The sequence below is a fragment of the Sinocyclocheilus grahami genome, unplaced genomic scaffold (assembly GCF_001515645.1).
Source record: "Sinocyclocheilus grahami isolate Dianchi unplaced genomic scaffold, SAMN03320097.WGS_v1.1 scaffold310.1, whole genome shotgun sequence".
In the NCBI taxonomy this organism is placed as follows: Eukaryota; Metazoa; Chordata; class Actinopteri; order Cypriniformes; family Cyprinidae; genus Sinocyclocheilus; species Sinocyclocheilus grahami.
In genome coordinates, this window is record NW_015505489.1 from 859261 (window position 1) to 882990 (window position 23730).

The 23730-nt window shown below is 36.0% G+C and overlaps 1 protein-coding gene across 1 annotated transcript in view; it reads left to right on the plus strand.

Moving 5' to 3' along the window:
- LOC107601674 (SNF-related serine/threonine-protein kinase-like) overlaps positions 1–23730 on the plus strand; it is a 69648-nt gene that overhangs the window by 32230 nt on the left and 13688 nt on the right. The window contains exon 3 of the mRNA XM_016293930.1: positions 8872–9013. Coding sequence (XP_016149416.1) covers positions 8872–9013 — 142 coding nt within the window. The remainder of the gene's footprint in view (positions 1–8871; positions 9014–23730) is intronic.

Consider the following 23730-nt stretch of genomic DNA (forward strand, 5'->3'; position numbering starts at 1 on the left):
GGGAAACACCGCTTCTGTTATGAATATTATTCAATATTTTAATTTGAATGTCGGATTGAAATGAATGCTGTTATTGGAGTAGTTAATCGTTAGCATAAGCGCGGCTAACATTAATATAATGAGCATTAGAATGAAGTTTCTTTATTAACTATTTAATGCTCCTATAACTTTTGTTTTATTAGGTTAAAAAAAAACAGGAGGACATGATGATATTTACTATTTTTACACACCAGAGGCTTTTAAGTTAATTGTGAATCTAAAATATGCGTGTTAAAGAATGCATAAATGGTTAACATTGTGTCATATAAGTCAGAAAAGCAGTTCTGGGCTTTTTTTCTTTTCTTTTTTTTTTTAGCTAACTTAGTTATTCTTGGCTGAATAACTCTAGGTTTTCAAAAGCCCTTTAAAATTAAATATATACACAGTTTGGATTAAATGAAAGTATAGTCCAATTTTTTAGTTAGCATGTTCTTGTGTTTTGCTTTGGTACCGAGAACCGTGGATTTTCACTGGTATTGGTACCGAATACTGAAATTTTGGTACCGTGACAACACTACCGAGTTCAGTATTTTGCAGTGTGCTTTTGATGCCAGTTGTTTCCTTCATCGCTCACATCAAGATTGATTTCCCTGACGGTGCTTTTCGTATGAAAGGGTTTGGTTCATCTGCTTTTTTTCTGAACTCTGAGGACTCGGTTAATATCAAAGCAGCATCAGCTGGTGTCTAGTTGCATGAGCTGAGAACATTATTAATGTCTAAAAATAAAACTGACTGGCCTTCCCCAGTTGGTGTTCTCTGTTGTCGCAGGTGTCTATGTGCAGTGATTAGGCACTTTGTGTTTTTTGTGTGCATGTTTTTGCATGCAACTTCATTGTTCAGTAACACACACCTTTCTTCTCAGACAGTGAGTCTTTTATGTAGCTGTCTGACCTTTGTTTCAATAGGACTCTTTACTTTGTGTAAGCACAGAAGAGGTGCACATAGTGGTCTGGGGTGATGGGACAAATGAAGGCAAAGTGTTTCTTTTCCTCATGAATCTACTTCCCTCAAACAAGTATGTGCTACAAATCTGTATCTTTCAGTTCCTGCTGGAGCATCAGTTATAGCACACAGATGCCACAAACATACAAAAAAACCCTCTTAGGCCCTTCCTCAAAACTTAAATAGTCCTCATTGTTTTGGTCCCCTTGGGTTCAGGTCAGCAATCACAGGATGTTATTAGACCACTGAATGGATTTGGTGTGTGTTATACAGTATACAGTATACAGTATATGTGTGTGTATATGTGTGTATATATATATATATGTATATATATGTATATATATGTATATATATATATATATATGTATATGTGTGTGTGAGTATATATAATATATTTATATGTATATAAAACTTGCTCTAAAATGGCTTTAAAGTGTGAAATTTTGCTTGGTAAATTTGACTTGTGCTGTTATTTCTTTAAAATAAATGGTAAATGCTTTCAAACTTTGTTATTTAATACACTCTAAACAAAACGGGGTTAAAAACAACCCAATTTGCATTATTTTTAGTAATGCCTTCTGTCCTGGATAAATATAGGACAGAAGGCATGTTGGGTTAATTTTACCCAACAAATTGGGTTGTTTATTTAACCCAGCAAAATCGGTTGATAAATTTTTACTATTATACTAGCCTATTTTTTACTTCATAAATTAATTAATGTTTACCAATTAACTTAAATCCTCTAAACTACTGGTTTGCATGATAACTTCCATAATTTTCCTATATTTATATCATTTTTACAGTAAAGCATATTTTATATTGTTTATAATACGTAGGCCATACGTATTGCCTATATTTAAACTTGTTTAACAAACATTAAAACTGCTAACTTCAGACTGCCACCCTGCGTTTCACTCATAGCCGAAATATGCTGTGACTGACACCATAACCTGCCCATAAACAAACAGTAGATAGCTCTGAGGACATATTTTAACATCCAAAGGCATCAATGAAAAGACCAATGCGACACTCACACCTGTATGCCTGTATGTTGCTTTGCATAAAATTGTACGAAACACAGCACAGTAATGATTTTAAAATAAAATGTACACAAACCTGTATTTTACTGTAGAAATGCATCAATTCGATGGTGCTTAGACCAGCTCTCTCCTGAAGAGGATGCAAAAACCCTGCGATAAATAACTCAACCGCTGCGTTACGTCTGACCCAGGAGCTGGGTAACACAAAAACTACCAAAACACTGAAAAAATAACTTTAAGTTATTTAAGTCTGTGGCCAGTGAGTCTTATGTAATAGTACAGCACCAGTTCAGGAATTTTTACTCATACTTGGGGTTTGAGAATTGAACAAAACATTGGTGTGTAACTCACCACACCATATTAATTACGAAAAAGCATGACACCTCTAATTGTGTGAGTCGGAATGCCGTGCTATTATTTTTCTAAGCAATTACATTTATGGTTTTTGATGGTAATACCTATGAAAAGATATCATAGACAAATTAAAGGAAATCATGAGCCATATCAACACTGTAAAAATATCCTGTTAAATTTAACCAAATAAATAAATACATATACATACGTAAACAACTGATGTATTTTTCAGAAATTCACTGTTTAAAAAAAAAAAGTTTATATATATATATAAGACTTAGCATTCCCGGAAGTTCCTGTGTGACATCATATATGATTTTTATATAAATAATTCAGTTTCTTCTCATTTTTGTTATCTTAATTTTATTAAAGGCAAAGTCAGATTTTGGTAGCTCAAGAAGACTGGCAAATTAACATTATATAACTATATATGAAATATACATAACGTAAAATGTTACTCCATAAAACCTAAAACATTTTAAACTTTTTTTTTTTTTTTTTAAACAGTGAATTTCTGAAAAATACATCAGTTGTTTATGTATGTATATGTATTTATTTATATATTTGGTTAAATTTAACAGGATATTTTTACAGTGTTGATATGGCTCATGATTCTTTAATTTGTCTGATATCTTTTCATAGGTTTTACCATCGAAAACCATAAATGTAATTGCTTAGAAAAATAATAGCACAGCATTCCGACTCACACAATTAGAGGTGTCATGCTTTTTCGTAATTAATATGGTGTGGTGAGTTACACACCAATGTTTTGTTCAATTCTCAAACCCCAAGTATGAGTAATAGTAACCTGTAATCTGCAGGAGTGCATGACACTTTCAAATACACAAGACATGAACTGGTGCTGTACTATTACATAAGACTCACTGGCCTACTGGATTTCATAAAGTCACAAACTAAGAATTTAGTTCATCAAGCTAAAAAAAAAAAAACTCGATATCAGATGTCTGTAATTACAGCTTACCAAATGTTAAGTCATAAAAACACCTTTCACTAACATTTGATTAAACGTTAGTTACCCCTATGCTTATATAACACACGTCACAAAAATGTTTTAGTTACACATACAGTGACTCATGGTATTTGGACACTTAAGGCTGATTTATACTTCTGCGTCGGACCTACGCCATAGCCTTTATGCCATAGGCTATGTGTCAGTTTTTTAAAAATAAATATATATATATATATATATATATATATGAGGACCAAGAACCATAAATTTGACAGTATTTTACATCATTCATATATATATATATATATTAGGGCTGCACGATAAATCGCATGCGATTTACCGCTGATTACAGAACCGGCTTTACTGAGAAGATGCGTGTTAAATATTATATATATATATATATATACATATACATATACATATACATATATATATGTATGTATGTATATATATATATGTATGTAATTATATAGTTAATAAATCACTATTCAAAATAAATAAATATGCATATTTAAAGCTGTTAAAGTAACGTTTACCATAAAATAAAGTAACTAATTTTTAAATGCAACTTCTATTGATTGATTTTTGTTTTTCCTTTCTTTTTTAATTACTACATTTATTCATTCCTGTTATGTGTTCAGCAGGGCATTGAAAGGCTTAAACAAACCATTTGAGATTAGCTAGGGTTGGACTGTGTATGTGCACGCCATGTTAGCGAATCGATCTTGGATTACATTATGCTGTAAATTGTTTAGTTTACAGCATAAAATATGCATCCAGGCTTGAGTATTGTTCAGTTTTGAGGTTAAAATAACCCAAGTTTTGCATAATGACTTGTAGAGCCCTGGCATCATATGCACTGTGACAACAAACCGTCGGATAGAGCTGCATCTGACGGCTTGACAAAAAAAAAAAAAAGCACTTCAGTCACCGAGGGGCGTAGTGGTGATGGCATCTGTTGATGACTTGCTACAGTTCTACTGCAGACTTCACAGATTGAGCCATTGTTTCTTTATAAGGCAACTGCATTTGAAGTTCATCCACAGCTGACAGACAGAGCGCCACAGATGGACTCGTACACTAAAGCAGCCCTTTGTTTGGCCACAACCCATTTGTCTTTGTCTAGAGCTGGAGAGAGTGTGTTTGAGGCATTGTCCTGTCGCCGCCAGATGCATTTATTTTTGAAGTACTCTGACGGTGAAATGAGTTGTTTGATTTATTTTGCTTGGATTGATCTTTTTGATGTTCCAAAGAGCTGTGAATGTCAGAGATGTTGTCTCTGAATGTCTTCGTATTTTATACTGTTTATATATTGTATATTGTTATAGTGTCAGTATCTCAATGAGAGTTTAATTGTCTTTGTTTGTGAACGACTTTTGTCGCAATTTCTTTTCTCGATTGAATTGGCAAAGGCATGATCTATCAGTAACTTGATTGTGATTGTTATTATAGTGTGCCGAGTTCTCTGTTGAGTTGCCTGAAGGAAGCCATCAGGTGAATAAAGGCCCTTTCACATGATGTCAACGTTTTCCAGCACGTTGAATTAGATGGAGTTAAACGTCGAGCTACAGTTTAAGCGTTGAAACATCAATGATCATATTATTTCAACCAGATCTTTCAGTGAACAGCAGGACCATTTTTTTTTTCCTGGACTCCTTTTTAATGGTTAAATAAAATTGTATTAATCAAAAAGCATGTCTAATTAATTAAAATCATGAAATTTAAACAATTTAACATCAATTTATTAAAAGTTTAACAAAAATTACATGTGTAGGGCCCTATGAAATGTTTTATTTTTTCCAACCTTATGTTTTATTGTTACCAAATTAGGATTTAGCATGTCTTATTATTTGAAAACGTAAACACAAGTTTAATTTACTCTTACAATAGCCTTATGATTTTTTTGCTCAGAAATTCTGTGTTGATTATTTAAGTTTTTAAGGCATAAAATATTCATTTAATCTATCTTTTAAGTAATGAAAATTAAACAAATTAAATTTTTGGGAAAATAAAGGTCATTTAATATTACAGTTAAAACATTGTAGAAATATTGTATGATTATTCCTTAAAAATAAGGTTTTAATCATTTTAGTAGTAGTAGTTGCAGCCTATTACGTAGATTCTACTGAACAATAGAAATATATTTGTGCCAATGTCTTCAAGTTAAACCGAACTTTATTTTGACGGGTTGCCGTGAATACCTTTACATTTCTGTGTGTATGTGATATGAGGATAGTTTTACTGAAATGAAACGGTCAAATGCTGATGAAGTGACTCTCAGAGCAGTTCTGGAGATGTTGTTCATGTATTTATGTCCTCGTTAGTGAGACGGCAGATGCTAAAATCACCGCAAGCGTCACGCACGCTTCAGTACGAGTAGTAAACAAAACCGCACGTCTGCACCATTCACTGACACAGAGACACAAATAATTAATATTTAAATAGTCGTTTTGCGGCTTAATATTTACAAATATTAGTGGGAGTGGGAGTGTGATCACACGCGTGCGCATCGGGGCGGAACTCCACTGTGTGTGATACAGAGAGCGCGACCATAACGTAGAGACCGAAATGACATGCCGTAGTGTAAATAAGATCAATAACATAAGGCTATTTAGTTTGTTTAATAAAAGAACAACAACATTGTGTAGTATGGATTCGCTCTCTTTCTATGAGGGGATTTTTGGGTTTCATTTGGTTTTGAAAACCTTATACCATTTTCAAGAAGTTTAAATTTAATGACTCTGGAAAAAGTCATGTGGTTGTCAATTATTAATAAGCAGTGAAGCAGTTTTGTAAAAGCTTTAATAAGAAAATGTTGTGCCGAATGTCTTTTTGCATTATAAAAAATAAGGTTTTCTTTTTTTACTTTAGGCCCACCTAAAACGATCACATTGAGAAATTAAAAAAACAAAGAAAAACTCAACTTTTAAAGGCACGTTTTAAAGCAATCATTGTGAGTATGATCTGCATTTTTAATGCAAATTTGAATGAATTAATAGATAGCCTTATGTCATGTTTAAAAGCTTGTTCACAGCGAGGACGATAACTATAACTCTAAAATGTTTCATAATCATCTTAATTCTTTGAGAAGTCCACACCACAAATATAACAATATAATACAGCCAATCAGAATTCCTCCAAGCATTAAAGTGGCAGACTACATAACTGCAGTGCATGCTTATAATAAACAGAATCTTATCACCCGTTGGTCGCTAATATAGTTATTGTTATAGTTATTTGTAGTTATTGTTCTTGGTGTGAATGGGCCTTAAGTGGTCCAGACTGCAATTTATATAAAATTACTTTCTAGTGTCACCATGAATGAACTGTTTAATCCAAATGTAAGAATCAGAAATGACAAAGCTCACACAGTCATATAGGATGATTGACCATTTTTGTCTGTAGGTAGAACATGCTGTATGCTTACCCTGGTTGTCAATGATAGAGTTTAAAATACTGCAGGATATCTGGCTAGACAGTGACCTCTTGCTGGGCCAGATTTGTTTCTGATCCATCTGTCCGTCAGTGGTCAGAGCAGAACCCGCAGCCTGTGGCTGTACAGGTCATTGCAGCCGAACAGTCCCAGCAGGGACGGAAACGGTCCAGAGCCACTGGCATGGTGCATAACCACGGCTGCTCGGTGCCTCAGGTGTACTGCTGCACACTCCGCAGCAGATTGGAGCTCTCCGAGGAGCCATCTTTAGATAAAACATCTCACATTACCTTCTAGAAATGCACCCCTGCTACCTGTGCAAGCTAGAGCAAGAAATCATGCCTCTTCCATTTTCTCAAATGTGTTGTCAATTTCATAAAATGGACCTATTAAAGTGGTTTGCTTCTTGCCACTGCAAACTGTTGCCGTTTTTTGTGGTGACATCCCCAGGGAATGAAGGCCTAATGGAAGTTTTGCTTAAATTTTTTCTTTCATTTCATTTACAGCTGTACTTACAATTTCTGATTTAAGATTAGGTAGTGCATGCCACTGCAAACCGCTCATACAGTGGGTTTTTGTGCTGTTTAGTTATTGAACATTCTGTAGCAATTGTTAATTATGTCCCTTGTGTTTTGACAGTTGGGGCTCGTGGGGCAGATTTTGGCTGCGATAAACCAATTTTTCTCAGTCTATGGGCCACCCACGCTGCTAAATTGATTTAATGTCTGTTAATAGGCTCGGCCACTTCTCCCAAACTCTGTTGACTTTCTGCTGCTTACCACCAGAGCACAAAGTCTCGAAGCATCTCACACTTTGCACATTAGTGCCTCACGATTACAGAAAAGTTGTAATCAATTAAAGAGTCCGCACATCTTTAAAACTATTTTTTTGTGATTATTGAAATGTGCATAAAATTTCAGGGACAAATTCAGGGATATCTGTGTGCCAGGTCTCCACTGGTTTTCCCAACTGTTGCCAGTGGTGACTAGATTATGAGCCATTGTCAGAAATGTAATTTTTTTTTGTCACATTTGTGACTATTTTAGTCATTGTTTGAAACCCTGTATGCCAGTCCCGCTATGGTCATTCACCCTAAAATTTAACAATCAGTCCATTTATTAAAATTTTTCTATTTTAGCATAATACACAAGAAATATTTGAGATATGATATGATGAAATAATTTTCATTTTGTGGTAAACTAATCCTTTAAAATTGTGTTCACACTTGGTACATTTGAATGAGTTTGAAACCAAATTGAGTTTGTCCCCCTTTTCTTCAGAACACTCTTGTCAATCTGAATCATGTGGTTCTTTTGTGTGAAATTATGATAGGCTTTTCATTTTGGGGTGAACTAATTCTTCAAAATTGTGTTCACACTTGGTACATTTGAATGAGTTTGAAACCAAATTGAGTTTGTCCCCCTTTCTTTCAGAACACTCTTGTCAATCTGAATCAATTGGCTCTTTTTGTGAAATTATGATAGACTTTTCTTTTTGGTGTAAACTAAACCTTCAAAATTGTGTTCAGTTGGTACTTTTACTTGAGTTTGAAACCAAATTCAGTTTGTCCCCCTTTCCTTCAGAACACTATTGTCATTTCGAATCATGTTGTTCTTTTGTATGCCATGATGACAGAATGTTCCTTTTGGGTTGAACTAATCCTTTATAGCTATGTTCACACTTTGTACATTTGATTTAGTCGAGAATGTTTTTAAACTGAATCATGCAATTCTTTTGTGTGCAACCAAGTTTAGATGACAGCTTTTATTCACACTAATCAAAGTAAATAAATCGGTTGAAATCAGGTCCACACCAAAACCACCTGTGTGAAAGTGTCTCACCACCATATGAAAATGAGCCTACACAGTATATCGAGAATCATAAATACTGAACACAAATGCAAATAAAAACTCGTGCCAAATTCTTGGTTGTCATTGTAGGTATGTAGACCTTAACATGCACTTACAGACTCTATCAGACTCCCTTCCTGAGGCAATGAAAGCTCTGTGATGTTTTCTTTTCCTCTTCACTATTCTAGTGAATTAAACAGTCTGTTGGAAATGCTGATGACATTTTTACCCTCTTCCCGGTAGATATCTGGAGTCTAGGGGTCATCCTCTTCATGCTGGTGTGTGGTCAGCCCCCTTTCCAGGAGGCCAACGACAGCGAGACCCTCACTATGATCATGGACTGCAAATATACTGTACCTGCCCATGTCTCCAACGCCTGCAAAGAGTAAGTTACTGCCTTAACCTCTGCCTCAGCCCCAGTCAGATCATCTCTAGCATTTCCTGCAGCTTGAAGTTCAACATTTTTTCCTTTAGGCTATTGAGACACAATGGCTTGCTCTTTTTGTGAAATTATGATAGACTTTTCTTTTTGGTGTAAACTAAACCTTCAAAATTGTGTTCAGTTGGTACTTTTACTTGAGTTTGAAACCAAATTCAGTTTGTCCCCCTTTCCTTCAGAACACTATTGTCATTTCGAATCATGTTGTTCTTTTGTATGCCATGATGACAGAATGTTCCTTTTGGGTTGAACTAATCCTTTATAGCTATGTTCACACTTTGTACATTTGATTTAGTCGAGAATGTTTTTAAACTGAATCATGCAATTCTTTTGTGTGCAACCAAGTTTAGATGACAGCTTTTATTCACACTAATCAAAGTAAATAAATCGGTTGAAATCAGGTCCACACCAAAACCACCTGTGTGAAAGTGTCTCACCACCATATGAAAATGAGCCTACACAGTATATCGAGAATCATAAATACTGAACACAAATGCAAATAAAAACTCGTGCCAAATTCTTGGTTGTCATTGTAGGTATGTAGACCTTAACATGCACTTACAGACTCTATCAGACTCCCTTCCTGAGGCAATGAAAGCTCTGTGATGTTTTCTTTTCCTCTTCACTATTCTATTGAATTAAACAGTCTGTTGGAAATGCTGATGACATTTTTACCCTCTTCCCGGTAGATATCTGGAGTCTAGGGGTCATCCTCTTCATGCTGGTGTGTGGTCAGCCCCCTTTCCAGGAGGCCAACGACAGCGAGACCCTCACTATGATCATGGACTGCAAATATACTGTACCTGCCCATGTCTCCAACGCCTGCAAAGAGTAAGTTACTGCCTTAACCTCAGCCCCAGTCAGATCATCTCTAGCATTTCCTGCAGCTTGAAGTTCGACATTTTTTCCTTTAGGCTATTGAGACACAATGGCTTTCTGGAGCCTTTCACTGTACATTCATTATCTATAAAGCCAGACATAGTAATGTTGACATGGATGTTAATAAGCTACCTCAGACAAGACTCTGAGTGACCTTCCCAAAATCTAAATATCTGTCGTGCTTCTTTCCTTCTGTGACTAGTTTGGAAAGGTATATTATGTGGGACTGTCATGATTATATTTTAGCAGGCCATTAATTGTCATACAAATAATTGCAAATAATGATTTAATTTTGCTCACATCAGTTACAATGAAACCGTACAAGAATTTTCCGGGTCTAATGTAAGTTGAACTCATGACAACATTTGTGGCATAAATTGTAGCATTACCATCAAAAATAATTGACTCTCCCCCCTTTTTAAATCAAAAAAGTTGTGCATACAGTGGACATAAACCAGACCAGAGTTGTGAAATATTTCAAATCGAGAATGTGAGATATATTGGGAGAATTTACGCTGTCAGTATTTATATATATTTTTTTTACTAAAGATTATAATTTAAGATAAATGCTGTTCATTTGAATTTTTTATTGATCAAAGAATCTAAAAAAAAAATATCTCGGTTTTCAACATTGATGATAATGTTTTCTTGATCACCAAATCAGCATATTAGAATGCTTTCTGACGGATCATGTGACACTGAAGACTGGAGTAATTGCTGCTGAACATTCATCTTTGCCATCCCAGGAATTAAATATGGTTAAAAATATAATATAATTAAATTGTATAATAATATGCAGAAAGAGACCTTATGTTTCCCTAAGGTGTCAGGGTACTTGTGATTGGTTTACCGAGAGTCAGAGTTTGCATTAAATGTGATAGGCTGCCGCAGCCAGACTGATCATATTGTGTCAAACAGCACAGTTATGTAACCGATAAGCTCCAGGAGTAAGCCAGAACTGACCTCTCATTCACTCACAATTTCCCCCATCCACTCCAAACTGTGTCGTTTAGCTCACACTACTAGCTGTCTCTTGTGGTTTGTCCTCAGGAACTTGCATGTCAGGCCAGTGTGTGTTTGTTTTCCAGTTCTTTGTCCACGCTTTGTGAGCACACATGTTTAGTGTTAACATCTTTCAGAACTACTGCCAACAGCTAAAATTAGACTCTGCTTTTAGCAGAGCTTAAATAGAAAGTCTGTTCACAGAGAAACAGAACACACACACACATGTTCACGTCCAGCTGGTGGACACGCTACAATCTGGTCCAAAATGAGTTGTGTGCTTTGCATGCCCTGCCACCATTTGAGCAGAAATTTATTCTTTGCAGATGTGTGTTTTTGGCAATATATGCAAATTAGTTACATGTACAGTTAGTTACATATTTACATGGCGATTATTTGCAGTTAACTGCATGTAATGGTATTTGCTCCCAAATAATTCAGTAAATTCGATTTCTTAAAAATTACTGAAATATATTTCAAAGGCTTTGAGTCATTGAATAGCCATTGTGAAAATTGTCTTTATAAGTGTGTATATATATTTATATATATATATACAGTGGGTACGGAAAGTATTCAGACCCCCTTAAATTTTTCACTCTTTGTTATATTGCAGCCATTTGCTAAAATCATTTAAGTATACACACAATTATATCTGGTCTCTGAATAATTTTTGGTTTCACTGTGTATCCTTCTGTTATTTTCACATTTAATTATGCCCATTAAATGTATTTTACAAGTTTTTAATTTTTTTGCTCTATGGTACATCATCTTTAATTTAATAGCATTATGCAGCGGCTTAGTACTGTAATCACACGCTTTGCTGTAATAATGCAGGGAACCACTCGTTATAAATCTCTTAACTGTGATATTTTCAGAAATAGAAGTCGCGTTTAATGCTAGATCATTTTGATAGAAAGGTATGTAATCGATTACAATCAACCAAAATATTTCAGACTGCTGTTAGTATGACAGTATTTACACAACTATGAATACATTGTCCTCAACTTTGAAAACCTCAACTTCAGTTTTTTTCCCAGACTCGGTATGATTAATTTTTGGACCTAAATTTGTATAAATTTTACTGGTAGTCCACTGTATGAAGAATTTTGGGGAATGATTTGTCACAGTTCACTTTATTTTGCTATCCTCACTTACATAAATGAACTATAGTGTCCTGCACCCACTAGTAAAAAAAATATAAAAAATTATATCTGGTCTCTGAATAATTTTTGGTTTCACTGTATATCCTTCTGTTATTTTCACATTTAATTATGCCCATTAAATGTATTTTACAAGTTTTTGTTACTTTCACTGTTAATTTTTTTGCTCTATGATACATCATCTTTAATTTAATAGCATTATACAGCGGCTTAGTACTGTAATCACGCACTTTGCTGTAATAATGCAGGGAACCACTCGTTATAAATCTCCTAACTGTGATATTTTCAGAAATAGAAGTCGCGTTTTTTCATCTGAAACGTGCTGCGATTTATATTCCAAAGCCACTCATATAATGCAGAAACACTCAAGCAAGCAAAACATGCGCAACACGTGCACGTATTTGTACTGAAGCAGAATAGTACAGACTAGCACATTTCTCACAGGCTGCTAGATTCACTTTCGCCAGAAAGTCGTGTATGCCTAAGGTTGAAAATAAATTGTTTATAGTGTATGCCCCTATAAATGGTTTTATTTTTACGATTTCGTTTTAATCCAAATGATGCATGTGCATGGTACAGCTTTTTAAATATCTGAAAGTACACTCTTAATATCAGTCAGTCAAGCAAGCAGTCAAGCATTATAATATGATAACCAAGTATTATTTAATAATAGAAGTTTAGTAATTAGAATTAAAACTTGGTAACCATGAACTTAGGACTGGTGCTGGTGCTTTTTTTGGTCATTCAGTGTTCCTGTAAAAAACGAACAATAATACTGATAAGATATTGTTAGTAGTAGTAGTAGTATTGTTATTATTATTATTATACGAATTCTACTAATAAGAACAATATAAAAAGGATTAATGAGCTACTGGATTCATGAATATTAATCAGGTTGTGTGCGTTTGCTCGAACTGATTCGCTGATATCAAAACAGGGACGATAATAGGTGAGCACCAGCCAATGAGTTTGTCGTTTGCGCAGTAGTTCCACCCACTACAGGAAAACCCGGCAGTTCTTAAAAGCTGAAGAATTCCAAAGGAACTGTTATTTTTACAGGAAAATACAACAAAGTATATCGTTTACATGTAGCGCATCAATTCTGCATGTTATGTAAGTCTCGCTCTCGCTCTTTGCGCGTTTGAGAGAAAGCGACGGCAAGTCGTGTGCCTTCACGCTAGCGCTTACGTTACGCCAAATACACAAACACAGGTGCGCTGCACATCCATTCAAATGAACTGAAAAATATCAGATTGCTTGACGGAGAGTGAAACTCTGAAGCGCTCAGTCAGAGTGTTCTGTGAGTGAAAATATATCTGTGCTAATCATACACTCAGCCTCCAACTCACACACTGGCGAGTAAAATCTGAGAATTGATTAGCCATTGGCTAATATTAGACATCATTTAGTCGCCCAGAGTGAAGATTTAGTCGCATATGCGAGTGATTTACTCTCAATGTAGAGGGTTGACAGTCTATGAGCATGAAGCGCTTAAAATGTGCACACATTGTAAGCGCTTCGTGTTAAAAAGTGCAAAGCACAAAGGGAAGAGAAATTGATGCGTAGTGTATTATATCTGTGCAACAGTTATTGAGCCTTTCTTTTAACAGTTTTACATTTCAGTTACTGTGCACCTTTAAAAACAATTTATAGTCTTTTCTACGCCCGTGTTTTGTTCTCACAGACATCCTAAACAAAACATTAAACTCCGGCAAGAAGATAAAGTCCTTTTTGCAAAATCATAGACATGTATTTACAAATCAAGTATAATGGGAACACAGAATGATCTTGGAGAGAGCTTTACCGAGCTGACTGCTGTAACCAAACGCGACCAGGGTTTAAAGGCTGAACGAATGACTGACAGCCACAGCGGAGAAAAGAGTTTGTGTGAACTTTGATGTAAGGACTTAAATATTCACATGTAGCTCACATTAAGCTATCATATGGCTTCAGAAGTAACACAGAATAATTCGAACAATCGGAGAGAAAAAAAAAAGATTAAAAAAAATCAGAGAAAAATGGCAGTATCGAAGCCGATACCCGATATGAATATCGGATCGGCGCATCCCTACTTTCCAGTGAAGTCTGTGAGAAAGATATATTCACTCGACAAGCTCGCGCATCTGCGCCGCCGCGCACTCAATCCACTCAGCGTGCTTTGTTTACCAGCTCACGCACATCAGCTATACAGGCGTTAATACTGAATGTTTAACATTAAATTCATTGCATACATATACTTCGTAGTAGACCTCCTTAACTCCTTTCTGCTGTCTGTTGTTCTGTTGTCTGTGTTTCTTTGTCTGAATAGCTTATCACATGCTGTGTGGTATCGGCGTTTGGTATCGGGGCATTTTAACGAGTACGAGTACAGGAGACCAGTATCGGGCCCGATACCGATACCAGTATCAGTGCATCCCTAATATATTTGTTTTATATTCATATCATTCAACATAAGCCACAAGTCTGCCAATTTTGACATTATTTGCACATCCTTAATGTCTTTTGTGCCTTTATATTTACAGGAATAGTGTTTTCTGATTATCACAGTCTGATTATCATATTTTCAAGTACCAAAACACATTTCAAACACTTCAGAAAAGTTAGGATGTGTTATAATAGTGCTGCAGATTTCATCCTGTCATTATCACTTCCATGGAGAACAAGGTGGAAACTGTGCAGCAGGGTAAGGAAAAATGATTGGTCTTGACATCGTTTCTCTGCGGGATGCCATTGTTAGGCTGTTAGAAGCATCACACAATGCTCGAAATGAGATGAACAGTTTAATTAGCACTGAAACAAAACCTGTTTAACCAGGGGTAAATATTTCAGTACATGTCTGCGTAAAAGATCAATTACTCATTGATATGCAAATGACTATTCAAATGAAAGGAATTTTAGGTTTCGTCTTTGTAAATGTGACCGATTGTGACCTATCACAAAGGGGTCGAGTTGGTTATTCAAAGCTGCATCATCACGACTTCAGGGTAACCTAGTTTAGCCAGTTTATAGAATGAGTAAGACCTATTTTACAGCAGAAGTCATAAGGAAAGTGAAAATGGACAGTGAATCTTTTCCAATATAGGCTAGGTCTTAAAGGGTAACTTTGCAGTTTTTCAACCAGCTTTGTATTGTTACAGTGTTGGTAGTATATGTATCTAAATGTTTAGTTGTGGGCAAAAGTCTAGATTTACTAGCGACATTGTAACAGTGTAAAGCTGGTTGAAAATCTGCAAAATTGTTCTTTAATGACCTGACAACATAAAGTAAATTGCTCACCGCTTCCACATGTATATTGGATTTCACAATAGTCAACTTTTTACAAGTTCTCAATAACTCACTCCGATAACCATTTCTGAACATTATTAGAAGCAATACTCAATGTAGTAACCAGAAATCTGTTTAGTTGCACAGCAGAAACAATGTTTTTTTTTTAGTGTGAAAGCGTAATACAGTGTCCTAACTGGACACAACACATTTCACGATAAAATGTATCTTTTCCATGTTAGTCAGAATTGTTGCCCTTAACCAGTCGTGACCGTGATATGCGATAAGCAACAGTGGATTCTATTTTTGGAACGGTTTCTGCAATATCATGTTTGAGAGTTCAATAACTCTCAGGTACTTGTGTTTTTTACAATAGTAGAGTTGTTTAACTTTGAAGATTGTTTTTGCATAACTTTAAGAGACAGTGGCAATGTACAATTTATCTCAGGTCTTAAATTAAATAATAACCTTGATGTTTATTAATTTGACTGTGTACTTATAAATTATTATAATTGTTTTTTGTAAGTGCCTGACCACATTCTGTTATCATTGGCTGAGATTTGGCACGCAGTGGTTAACAGGAAAATTTCTTGGCCATTTGGCTTCTACACTATCTGATTGAAATGTCATTGGTCCACAGTCCCGGTTTGTGTAATTCTATATTAAATATAAGATACGTTTTTACTGACTGTTATCATGTGGCATCGCACAGCATTTTGCTGTCAAACTCCCTGACAACCTACATGTTGTGTCACATCTGTTTAGGACATGGTGTAAAATCATGAAATGTATTTGGTTATGTATATGTTGTTAAGGGTAACTAAACATTTAAGACCTGTTGAGCCTACATTTTTACATGTTAATAAGGTTAACGCAGTAAGCTGCGGAGAGCACTGGGCTAATTGGCTGTTGGCATGTGATTGAACTTTCTATGGGGGTCCAGTCAGCTCCAAATGTTCACTGAGCTGAATCTCTTTCAGTCGGCAAAGAACACTTGAAAAACAGCCTCTGGATCTTATTTAATGAGTTCTGTTGGTGTCCCGACAAGATTTATTGTTAGATTTTGATTTATTTTTTCATTGCAGTGTATATTAAAAGATGAATTCATTTTGTTAAATACTAATTTGGCGTTTCCTGCATTTCATAGTCCTCAAATTCCTTTTGTTATTCTCTGGGAGTATAATAAATATGGTAATTTTGGAAGATTATCTTTTAATGTTCGGCTCTCTCAGCATGCTCAAATGCAAACAAGTGATGCATGAAAAAATTCAGAGCATTCCATTAGTCATTTTGTTTGTTCTGTTTTATTTTTCCCCTCAATTATATTTCTATTTTTGTCCTGTGCTTTCACCCTTCTTTCATTAATTTTTTTCCCCCATGATTTTGGTCTGGGTCATTTTGATATCACGGTGGAACTGCTTCTGCTGAACAGACATGCTGTCTGATGCAGTGTAGTGTGGTAAATGTGATTTATGGCTTTATCAGCAAACTGTCTCCCCTAAAAACAATATTATAGAAAATTATGGTTTTCTCTGGAAGGATTCTTTTCAGCTTTCAATAGTGTTATGTTTATGCATTCCATTACTTAAAGTATGCTTTAAAGCTCTTTAAGGTCTCAGTAGATGAGGTTTTTTTAATGATAAAAAATAAATTTCCCTGTCCTTTAAACATAAATAAACAAACAAAACTTTAATTAAATTGCTTAAAAATGTAGTGTGCCACTATTGCCCCCAAATGGAATAGCAATTTTTTTTCTGATTAAAAATAAACTCATTTATTTATTCAATTTTATTTTTGATCAGTCATTGTATTTTTTATTTTTTTGTATTTCAATTCACTGTGGTGCTACCAAAACAAGATTTTAACTGTGATATTTATAAACTTTAATTAAATTGCTTGTACACTGATTTGGGAGGGATACAGAGTATGTGAGCGGAGTGGAGCGGCAACAATTTCCCCTCCGCGCTCCAAGCATTTAATGATCACTCCGCTCTAGCTCTGCTCCGGGTTCACCATTTCCCGCTCCCGCTCCACTCCTCGCTCACTGATATCAGAAACACCGCTCCGCGGCTAAAATATTTCAGTACGTTTAAAACATTACAGTTCTGTTCATAACGTATATTAAAAGAAATAAAATGACAGGAGCATTTCAAAGTGGATTATTGGAACACTAGTGTGCAAACTTTTTTCTAACACATGACAAGCTAATAACATGGTTGTCAGCATTAAAAGGTAGGCTATTGGTGCTTTTTGCAGTGCAAATTTTGTTTGTGATGAAAATAACTACGTTTTTGGCAGTTATTTTACCTACGGATCACTGCATTAACGTATATTAAAAGAAATAAAATGACAGGAGCATTTCAAAGTGGATTATTGGAACACTAGTGTGCAAACTTTTTTCCTAACACATGACAAGCTAATAACATGGTTGTCAGCATTAAAAGGTAGGCTATTGGTGCTTTTTGCAGTGCAAATTTTGTTTGTGATGAAAATAACTACGTTTTTGGCAGTTATTTTACCTACGGATCACTGCATTTCTTACAAAATTCTGCTCATTCGAAATCGGATGCAGGTGAAGTAGCACTGTATAAGATTACATTTGTTTGAATGCATTATTGAGAGAGCAATTGCGTAAGAATAAGTGTTGTACCCGTTTAAATCATGCTTTCACCAGAAAATATTCAGTATCTAGAGGGAACAAACAAATTCCTTAATTTTGACCAACTAGTTTGGTTGTAAATAGTTGGCGCCAACCGATCTAGCAATCCCAGGGGGCTACCGACGCGCAAAGAATGGCGTTCGAGAGGGCTCCTCGAGCTGAAGGGATCCCACGAATTTGGTGGAGATCCGCCGGCGCGTTCGCGAGATAGTGGCACCAGCCAACACTTTCGCTTCAGTAAGGAGGTCTCTTGTTCAGGCAGCAACATTCAATCGTTGTCTTATTCGACCGTAAGTGCCCTGCGAAGTGGACTTCACATGATATTCCGCCATGATTCCAGTTCCAAGGGAACGTGCACGTTGCATTCAAAGGGCATTAAAGTGCGCGAGACGTGAATTTATATTTATTTACAGAGGTAAATTATGTCACACTTCACACTTCTCTAGTAAGTTCCGTCTGTGTTTGAAGACAGTAGCGTAAACCCGTGAATGAATGCTCCAAAGTGAAATAAACTTCAGTGGAATAAAGTTGAATTGAATTGAATTAAAGTTAAATGAACTTCAACTTTACTGTTCAGTGCACTGATGTCAGACTAATTTTAAATTAAGTTTGTTAAATTGTTAAATGCCCTGCCTCCATCATTGCATATCTTTGTCACGTCATTATAAGTGTTTGATCACCACATTTGAGTGATCATTGCAATGTGTTTATGTATGTATATTCTGTTTATGTATATACTGTATTCTATATATAGTAACAGTCTTTGTGTATAGTATACACAAAGAATATCGGCCGATATATCGATATCTTTTTTTTTTACTCCCAAATATCGGTATCCGTATCGGCCCCAAAAAACCCATATCGGTCGGGCTCTAGTTGGCATGAATTATACTCGTGATGGACCGGTGGTGGAGCACTCTTGGAGCGAATGAAAACCACGACGCTCCACCTTTTAAAAAATCCGCTCCTCGCTCCATTCAAAATCACACCGCTCCGCTCACATACTCTGGAGGGAAACCTATTTTATAAATCATTAAATTTGTTTGGTGTTATTAATGCCCAGGGTTATTATAAAAACATAAATAATAAAATAAACAAACTTTTTATTTATATATATATACAGTATATACAGTGGGTACGGAAAGTATTCAGACCCCCTTAGAGGGGGAGAACATCCTTGATAAATTCCTGCAGAAAATCAGTGTTAATTTATGCTTCTCTTTTCTATATCTTTTTTCCCCTGGACAGAGTAGACATCCACTTTTATATTGCGAATAAAAACCTTCACTTGTGTCCCAAGTTACCTTGAGATAGCGTTTGTGTGTGTGTGTGTTTGTAGTAGGTAAGCAGCAGTTGCTGCAGTGTTTTGGACCGTTCAGCAGCGATAGGGTGATTATTAGGATTAAGTAGGAGTCTTATCGGGGCTCCCTGCCATGCTGGAGATCCGAGAGCTGTGTGGAGTCTCAGGGGAAGCAGTTGCTGACAGCAGTCTGGCATCATAGAGAGAGATAGAGTCAGTCCATGAATCCAGCTCTTTTAACTTCCACACCTGAACCCACTGCAGCAAGTCACAATGTGAAATGTTGACTGATTTTTACATTAACAACCCTCTACGTATACCTTAGCAATAGAATCGCCATTGGCTAGTACATTTTTTTAGTTTACTATCCAGACTAATATTAAATATTTGTATATATATATTTATTTATATTACAAAATTAAAGTTCATTAAAAGTATATTTTTTTTACATATTAAAAGTTTGTTTTATAGCAAAAGCAGATAACTCCCAACAATCGTTTTTTTGGCAAAAGCAGATAACTCCACGTTTCGTCTTTTAGAGTTTAAATGAATACTCGTTTAATCTTTGTAATCTCCTCGGATGACAATGTAGATGACAAACGTTGTTGTTGTTGTGATCATAAACTGTATGGATGTGATTACACGCAATACACAGAGCTTTTCCCTCACCATTGTAACGCGCTGCTTTTGCAAGGTTCTGCGAAAACGTTTCAGCTTTTATTTTCCTTTTTCGCCCTGAAGAAGATATTACAGGTTCATCAAGTTCGTCGAAATTATCCATCCTTGATCACTTTTAGTCAGCTTTGACGAAACTCTTCTCAGCTAGCACGTCTTTTCAAAGTGAAAGTAGCCTTGTCACCTGACCTGAATACAGTGTTCTCTACAGATTCGCTAAAATGGACTTATCGGCTTCTGTTCAAAAACAACATGGGAGCTTGTTGGCTTCTGCAGTAAAATGTGAACTCACGATGCTTTGAAAGTGGACAAAACCGTCTTTTTTTGACAACCGGCTCTTTTATCGGTTTTTGCAAATGAACTCTTCCTAAGTGTGTATATATATATAAAATGCTGTCAACACAGCATGAAAGAAAAAGGCTACTAACATTAATAATTAAACAAAAATTATATATATATATATATTAAATTACATTTTACTTTAATTGTTTAAATTAGTGGCCTTTTTCTTTCATGTTGTGTTGACAGCATTTTATTATTTCGTATTTCAGTGTTTTGAGCATGAGATTTGATTCACTCGTCATTTTAACTTGCAGCTTGTCAGAGTCTCTCTGACTTCCATTTTAAGCTCTTTTGTCTGGATTTGGTTTTCATCTTCAGGGCTTTTCAGACTGGGTATTTTAAGGCGACTGTGTCAGACAGATTAATTTAGTCACTGCCTGCTTGCATAATATTCTCACTCTCATTAAACAACTACCCCTGTTTTCACACATTTGATTTGCATGTGAAATTCAAGCTATTGAGCTGAGAGATGGTTCTCCTCTTGATCAACGGCAAACTACTCAAAACTTTAGCTTTTGCGAATCTCGACTTGTCTTCAGCTGATAAGAGCAATTTAAGTAGTTAAATGACCTTCTCAGAGAGGTTATCAACTAGATGTTATTGTCATTTCCAGATTGCGGCAAAAGCGTAAATCCTTGCAGAGAAGGAATAACTGTTTTAGATAAAGCCCTAAAGCCTTTTCTTCCTGCAGCAGAAGCTGTTTTCCACTGTTGGAGTGCAGAAATGGAAAGCTCTTCTGTAGCATGAATATTTCGTAGACAAGCGACGTGTTAAAAACGGTGACGGGCTGAAAGTAAATAGTTGGCTATGAATCTAAGTGGTGTTTTTTTTTCTAGTGACAGATTCTGTTTGGAGGAGGTAGATTGCTTCCTCGTTTGCCATAAGGAACCAGGAATGTGACTGGGAACCTTAACAGGAATTGCAGATTGGCTTTGGACAACTGTGTAACCAACTGTGTGACCAGTGTAGCCAAATTCATGGAGAAATGATGGCTCTTTTTAGTAAATCTAAAACAGACCTCATGACCAGTGTATCCTGATTCACAAACAAACAATTCCCAGTTCCCAATGACCCAGTTTTTTTTAATAAATCTAGCTAAACTATACAATGTGACCAGTGTCATCCGATTCACAAACAAATGACTCTTGTGACCCAGTTCTTTTTAATGAATCCAAAACACACAGTGTGACCAGTGTCATCTGATTCACAAACAAATTATTCTTACGAGCTAGTTATTTTAATAATTTGTTCAAAAAGATTACAAGTTTGAATCAATCTGACAAATCTTTCACTAACCCGAACCATTCAGAGCAGCTAGTGAATTAAAATCTTACACAGAACTGCAATTCTATTGTTTTCAGGGATATCAAAATGAAAAAGAAAATATGCACTTTACCGTTAAATGTTTCAACAGCATATTTGTAAACTTAAGCAGCATTTCCTTAGTGACATCATTTAATCCGAACCTTTGAGATGTCATGTGGTGCAAAAACAACATACAATTTGAACAGTGCAGTCAAATTCAGGAAGAAATGTATCTTATGAGACTGTTATTCTTAGTGAATCACACACACCTCATGACAAACATACCTGATTCGCAAACTCTTATGACAGTTCTTTTTAATAAGTCAAAAATGTATACCGTGACCAGTGTCATCCGAATTAGAAACGCTGAAAGTTATTTGAATGATTTGCTTAAAAAGATGGTTTACAAGTTTGAATCAGTCTGACAAGTCCCACATTTCCATTCAAAGCGGTTAGTGAATTAACATCTTACACTAAAAGTGCAAGTTTATTGTTTTCAGGGTTATCTAAATGAAAAAGAAACTGTGCACTTTACCTTTAAATGTTTTAATGGCATATTAGTAAACTCAAGCGTCCTTTTCTTGATGACAGGAACAGGAATGAGACATAATTTAGTCTGAGCCTTTGAGATGTCTGATGCAGTGCATAATTTTTTTCTTTTGGGCTTTTTATTGTTGACATTGAAAGGTTACATCTGGACCCCATTACTTTGTCCCACAGCCTTTGATAATTACACTCTTTTTTTTTCTTTTTTTTTACGTTACCCTAATGACATCTGTTGTTGCCAGAATGCCCAATGACTGTAATTATTTCTGAGACCCTGGAGAGGAAACGTCATGACAAGTTGCAGTCTTGTCCCCTATCATATTGTGACAGATAGAAATTGTTGGCTTTAATTACTTTGGTTCTGTTCTAAAAGCATCCCGTTGATTTGAATCCCATTTTTGGCACTGTAATGGAAATTTCAGATGTAATGTCTGTTGATAAGAGCCCAGCAGCATATTCAAGGGGAGACAAAACGGCAGATTCTCTCACCAGTTCTCATATCTATTTATTCTCTCTCTGCCTCTCTGACAAATTTCTTGCGTGCAGATAATGACTAGAGCAGGCAGGCTGCTTCTGCAGCTCAGCGGTCATGATTTTCAGACAGGCCGCTGAATCTCCTTGGCTCTTTCATGGTGGTTGGGCTGTAATTTTGCCAAGTACGTGTGCTGAATGCTGATGTGCTCCGGTCGAACTTTGCCTCTGCGGCAGCTCGCAACAGTGGCAACTCGAGTCATTTTCAGTCAGCTAATACAAGTGTTATTGGCTTCTCTTTGGCTAATGATAGAAAGGCTCTCTGTGGCAGCTACATCTCAAGCACATTGCGCTCTCTATTCACTTTCAGTATGAATAACTATGTAAGACACCTAGCTAAGTGTTAAGTGAATTTGAATTTTGACTAGTGAAATATGAGAACTTAAAGGTCATATGATGCGATTTCAAGTTTTCCTTTCTCTTTGGAGTGTTACAAGCTGTTCGTGAATAGATAAGATCCCTGAAGTTGCAAAGACTAAAGTCTCAAACCCAAAGAGGTATTCTTTATAAAAGTTAAGACTCGTCCACGCCCTCCTAAAACGTCTCGTTCAAACACGCCCCCACATGTCTACGTCACTGTGTGGGAAGATTTGCATAACGCCGCCCAAATGTTCACGCAAAGAAAGAAGGCGTAACTTTATTGTTGCTGCCGCCACCGCCATGTTGTGAAGACACTGTGTTTCTGTATAAAATACTTTGTTTGGCCTTCCAAAAGAAGACACGACTAGAAATCAGTGGTTAAGTTGTATTTACAACACTGTTCCAGAACAGTTCAACTCAAATATTCAGATGTGTGCAGCGCATTTTATGGAGGACTGTTTCTTGATCCTGGGAGAGTAGACTACAATATCGGCTGTTCTGACTCGGTCTGTAAGTACGTTTCCATATTTAAAGAGTTTGCCACTGATGATTCAAATGAGAGTTTTGAGCAGTGTAGAGTAGCGCTTGTTGTTTGTCATTTCTCCGATCACAAATGCAGACATGGTTTTATGTTTACACG